The sequence below is a fragment of the Tupaia chinensis genome, unplaced genomic scaffold, assembly GCF_000334495.1.
Source record: "Tupaia chinensis unplaced genomic scaffold, TupChi_1.0 Scaffold000140_1, whole genome shotgun sequence".
In the NCBI taxonomy this organism is placed as follows: Eukaryota; Metazoa; Chordata; class Mammalia; order Scandentia; family Tupaiidae; genus Tupaia; species Tupaia belangeri.
In genome coordinates, this window is record NW_006159610.1 from 2,390,617 (window position 1) to 2,396,887 (window position 6,271).

Consider the following 6,271-nt stretch of genomic DNA (forward strand, 5'->3'; position numbering starts at 1 on the left):
AGTATTCTATTTCTCCTTTTTCTGAAATATTAATTTTATAATAAATTGCATCTACTGAGCCTTACACTGTGCTGGATGATGTGCTAAAATCTCTCATTGTGCTGTGTACTCCACACAACCACCTCTGGAGGCATACGTTATCATTATTCCCAGGTTACAGGCAAGGTTTGGAGAGTTGGTCATCTGCTCACATCTCCACAGCTAGTATATGGTGGAGCTTGGGCTTAGCTGTGGTGTGGTGTCCATTGTCAAGAACTATATCACACCTTGGGGAACTTGTCTGAAAATTCTTCTAGGTTATTCCAGTGTCCAGTTTTCAGCTTGGTCTTTACAAAGTTGCATTGTGAGCCATCCATGACTCCTACCCAAATGGAGACATTTCAAGATCGATCTGGATTAGAGGGGCACTGTCTCATCACTAGGACAGGACATGGGGCCACACTCATAAAACCAGTACAAAGTGCATTTCCCTCCCAGGTTTCCTCTGGTGGATAGGACCCAATTAAAACTTTACTTTGGACAAGATGCAGGAGAGCCTGTAGCAGTTGGTTTGCAGGTCAGAGTATACGATGGTCTTTTCTTTTGCTTTTTAGTCTTCCCCAGGCCTAGTCAAAGAAGCTGTGAAGGTGGCCATTGATGCTGGGTACCGCCATATCGACTGTGCTTATGTCTATGAGAATGAAAATGAGGTAGGCGAAGCCATCCAAGAGAAAATCAAGGAGAAGGTTGTGAAGCGGGAGGACCTTTTCTTCGTTAGCAAGGTACACAGGATTCCTTTATTGGATGACTTAACTTCAAGGCAGGAGGAAGTATTTGGTTAGCACAAAGAATTGTGTGAGCCTTTCCTATGTGAACTTATTTCCCCCAACACCCTTTATAACATCCATGATTATAAGTATAATCCACTCTAGACCAGTATTGGTGTGTGATGATGCTGCCACCCCACTCATCTTCAGATTGACTTCTCCATAGTGCAGATGGCTCCACTGAGCCTCATGGTGTTCTGGACCTTTCTGTTTCCTGCCAGTGGGATCCATCTGCCCAGCAGTGGTCGGAGGCTAAGGCGCAAACAGGGATAGATCCTCATGGCCATCTTTAACACTGTGGGCTCCATGACTATGGCCCTGAGGCTCTTAGGGGTATTTTGAAAAATGGTGGGAGCATTTTTTATGGTCACATAGAAATTCTTTTTTATTTTAGTAGAGTAAAAAGAAAAGGTAATTTATAAAATATTATTAAAAATTGGAGAGGTGTTACATGTGAAGGGTTGACTATCACTGAATCTGGATTATATACAACTTGCTAAAAAACACTAGTGACAGGTACTTGGAAAGTGCATGCATCTGGTAGGACAAAGACCTCTATCATGTACAGTGGCCAATTCATGATAAATGCCTATAAACTCATCAGCTAGGGCCTGATAGGCTTGGAGCAATGAAACATGAGCTCCCAATATAAGAATGTTTCAGATTTAAAAACTAGACATCACCCCTGCCCTCAGAAAGCAGACAGTGAGTAAGAGAACAACACAGGTAAAATAACAACACAGGGACTACATTTGCTGGTCAATATGAGACATAGGATAATAAAGTTGAAAAGTAAATTGCCCTCCACAATTATTGGAATGTTAAAGACTTGCTCAGCCCTGGGGATTATGTATCTTAATCTTAACCAAGTTTTGGGACCAGCAGTTAGCGTAATGGCTATGTCACTGGAATCCCATGTAGTTGACCATGGTTCGCGTCCTGGGCCCAGTGGCTTAAAACTCACGCCAGGCGCATGTGCGTGCGTGCCCAAGATCCTGAGAGGAGAATGGAGGAGAAGGGATTGTGGTGTGGCCATCCCCCCTGGAGGGTGATTTCCTGCTGTCTATCTCTCTGTCTGTCTGGTGAGCGCACGCGCCCTATAGCAAAAACCTCTAAAAAAAAAAAAATCTTAACCAAGTTTTATAAACAGCTTGCCCCCAGGTTAGATGAAGTACAAATAGTGAGCAAGGATAATGAGTAGGATGCGACCCTTTCTTTCCCCAGTGTGACTCCTCATTGCTATTCTCTTTGCAGTTGTGGTCCACCTTTTTCGAGAGACCCTTAGTGAAAAAGGCTTGTCAGAAGACTCTCAAGGATCTGAAACTGGACTATTTGGACATCTATCTTATTCATTGGCCACAGGGTCTACAGGTTGGAGTTGTCCCTGCCCTAGTCTCCCGTTTCTGAGAAGCTAGCAGAAAATAGAAGCTGTACCAGGGCTGGGAGGAGGGGTGGGCTGAAACAGGAGCTCTGGTACTTCATAGTTGTGACCTGCAGGTCATCATGAGGAGACAATGGAGCAGAAAGGCTTTGGGCTGGATGGCAGGCTGAGGCCACAAGTAGCTGCTGCAGTGGCCATGAACAAATGTGTTCCTATATTTATGGCTGAGATAAATCATGATTTATGGTCGCCCAGAGATCTGATAACTGCCAGATCACCTTTGTCTTGACTCCATGCCCTGGGTGAACTCTTACACAATAGCATTTCAGGGCCCAATCCTTTCATTCACCAGAACATACCCTGGGAGTGGCATCTTAAAGAACAATCTAAGTATGGTGATGTTGTAGGGTAGCCAATTCTCTTTAGGAAACAACAGTCATTACCCAGGGTCTTTTCCTGCCTACTCTTGAGAGGTGGTTGGGACAAGAATTGCCAATTCTCTTTCTTAGTGACCAGCTTTGGTAATGATGGCCTGACATTCTTACACTTAAGCTTCTAGAGATTGCTAAGATAGACCTTGGCCAGGGTCTTTCTCAGAAAACTACATCCTTGAGATCTAACCCTTGTCAAGTCATCTCAAAACCAAAGTTTGCCCTCAAACATCTATGGGGTCTGGATATGTGAAATTAATGTCCATGGTGGTCATGATGGCTTGCTGGAATGTGGAAATGATGAATTTAAAAACCAATGCAGTAATGTCTAAAATATAAAGATTTATATACCACAGTAGATTAATATGGAGAGTTTATTTAAACTCACATTCTTGACGTATATACTCTGGAGCATGAGAAAAAACAGTATGCAGATGTGAGTATTTTATGGGAACAAGGATCCTGAAGTTTCTTTATTAGGACAAGCTGTCAAATGCAGATTCCAGTAAGCTATTTGTTTTGCATTCACAGCCTGGTAAAGACATTCTCCCAAAAGATGATAAAGGAAATGTTCTCACCAGCAAAGCGACATTCTTGGATGCCTGGGAGGTAGGTTCCAGCTTCTTCTAAGTGTGTTGGGAGGGGAAAGTTTCCTTCATTCATGAGCGAGACTCTGCACTGGTTTGAAAGTGACCACATCTTGAGGGTTGTTCAATTTTATCATTGTTATCTGTTCTTCCAACTCCTTCCTCATGATCTGTCCTCTTGGGTCTGACTGATGCTTTTTACATTTTCAAGGCTAAAACTGAGTCCTCAAGTGAACCTGGAAATATAATGTACACCAACTTGGGAGCTATACATACTGTCTCAAACCAGAGGGTAGGATTTGGAACAGGGGTTTTGGTCTGGGTTTCCACATATTAGCTGAGATAACTGGTAGGTTATTTCATTTCTGTAAGCCTCAGTTGACTCATTAAAAATATCTTATAATATGGATTAATAACCCATACCTTTCAGGATGTGGCAAACATTAGGATAGCTAACATGCCAGGAACTTTGTCATAGAGCTTATTTAATCATTCACCTCTATGAGGCAGCTACTATTGCTATCTTACCTGCAAATGGTAAAATTGAGAGCCAGATAGGTGGTGACTTTCCTTGCTTCCATAGCAAGTGTGTGGCATAGCTTGGGTTGGATTGAAGTCTATCTGACTCACAAGTATGACTACCAAAGCCTTTAGCACCTTGGCTGGCATACAGTGAATATACACCCAAACATTAAGCATTCTGCTTTTCAGATCAAATAAAGACTTGTGATTTGTGAGGTCTTCTTTCTGCTGGAGGGTAGATCTAAGAGCTGGAGCTAGAAAAAGATGTGAGGTACTTTTGGGACTGATCACATGCTGCATTTAATAAGCTCACAGAACTGCCATCTACAGATGTGCCTTCTTTTATAAAGGAGGCCCGAAGAATAGAGGCTCATTGCCAAAAGCAAGTCCATGTAACAGGTGTATGCATATTACAGAAATGCAAAGTCATGGTTATATAGCAGGTGCACAAGAGCTCTATAACTAATTAGTCTTTCCCATGGCCTTCAAACTAGATAAAGTCTCCAAGTGAGATAAACAAGAAGTGAATTCTTTCCCATGGCCTTCGAACTAGATAAAGTCTCCAAGTGAGATAAACAAGAAGTGAGGGAGCCAGACCATCCTGATTCCATTTGCAATACTACTTATCTCACAGAATTCATAAATATTCACTTAAGGGTGGTTCTTTGATATATATTTTTTCCTATCTTCATATCCTCTTGCAAAGCTGCTAGACAACAGAAATGAATGAACTAGTTGTAAATGAATAGTGACAGAAAGACTCCAAGAGTTATCTTGTCAGATGTCTGGGTGGGGGCACATGTAGTTGTGAGTTTACAATGTGTTTTACAACTTGATTTATTAATTATTAAGCCTAACTGTGCTGGAAAGCTTAGAATTGACATGGCTGTAACATTTCTTTAGGTCGGTTGTTCAGAAGTATTTATCTACAAGCACATTTTTCTTTCTGCTTTGAACTTTAACAAGTAGCAACAAGAGAATTTAGATAGCAAATCTGATATGATAATGAAAGTAGTGGATAATAAAGCAGAAAACTTATCATCTCAGAATGGCAGTTTTGTAAACGCATTTGAGAAGAATTATTGTTGGCAAGTAAATTATTAAATTTGTCTACAGGAAGTCAAAAGCCTGTGAAAAGGAAGTATAGAGAAAACTATTTGGATTTCTATAGATGGATCTTGAAGACCAAACTGAAGCCCTTTGCATTGTGAATATTGGGTGGTCGGTAAGGTCATGGTGCACTTTTGTGTAGAAAAACAGAAAATTACACCATGACTTTCCTGACTATCTAATAAAAGGGAAAAACAATCTCTAAACCAAGAAACTATCAGCCATAATAAAGAGCAAACATTAGTATTACTATTGGATTTGCTCAGCAAAGATGTATCCTATACAGTTAGGTTGTGCAAGTCAAAACTAGCAATAATAAAGAGAAGTAATGGCATATGTAATTAAGCGACATTAAATGATAAATGATTAGAAACATACCTCACGAGCAAGAGACAATATATAGAAGTAAATAAAATGCCTTAGAAAAATCTTATGAAGACGTCAGTTTGTCATACGCATCCACTGCCTTCCTCACATTATTAAATGTAAATTCATGATTAATGTGACTGGATACTGGTGGTGTACAAGTGCTGAACTGGTTGAGCCTCTGTACTAGAAAGAGGGTTTAAACTACTTGTTTAAAATGCTATTTTGGTTTTAGGTTTACTTATTTATTTTGCCTTAATGACCACATAAGTCATTATGTAGTCTTAAATACTTGATTGGTATACTCACTATAATAAATTCATTAAGCCTTGAACTTCAAGAGAAGATACTTCAAAAAGTTCATGGAAATTTAAAGAGTGAGTTAATTTTAGTAAAAATAGTTGAACTCCATTAGTGGTTTGTGGTTTTTTTTTTATATATAATATGCATTTTCCACAGGCTTTTTGAAGTCTCCACGTAACCTTCCTCTTAGTAAATGGCAAAAATATAGTCATAAAGTGAAGTTTGAATTGTGGTATTTAAATGTAGAAAAAGACCAACATATTTATTTTCCTACCATGAACAATTTCTTGTTAAAGAAAAGACTCAGAACTGATGATTTAATGAGCAATATAATGGTTTATGTGTCTGGGACTCAACTCAATGAATGTTTCATTCCTGGTAATGAAAATTGTGTCAAGACTCATATGATAATTAGAATTTCAGTGCTCATCTTTACATTAAATTTGATAAGGGAGCCTGTCATGTACCTTACCCTATTAAAATATGACCTCTCATCTATCTCAGGAATTATTAATTGTGAGATGTGTAAATCTAATGTCAGTTCCTCAACAGTTTTTGCCCTAGCCTCATGATGATGTGGCAATAATGTCATTGTCCTCTGTAAAAAGAATCTGTATTTCCACAGTGCTATCCTTGAATGATTATAGGAATGATCACTAAATAAAACATTTTGAAGGCATGAAAAGGTACCAATGATGAAGGCTGGAGAATCTGATCTGAGACAGGCAGCCCTGAATATGTAAGCAGTGCATGTTTGAGGGACTC

General features: G+C 39.6%; 1 protein-coding gene across 1 annotated transcript in view; it reads left to right on the forward strand.

Annotated features, from left to right (window-relative positions):
- Positions 1 to 593: 593 nt before the first annotated feature.
- The window catches only part of LOC102468970 (aldo-keto reductase family 1 member B10), a gene marked incomplete at its 5' end in the record, with an annotated part of 14,089 nt that continues 8,411 nt past the window's right edge, over positions 594 to 6,271 (forward strand). The window contains 3 exon segments of the mRNA XM_014586464.2: positions 594 to 761; positions 2,061 to 2,177; positions 3,150 to 3,227. Of these exon segments, the coding sequence (XP_014441950.1) occupies positions 594 to 761; positions 2,061 to 2,177; positions 3,150 to 3,227 (363 nt within the window).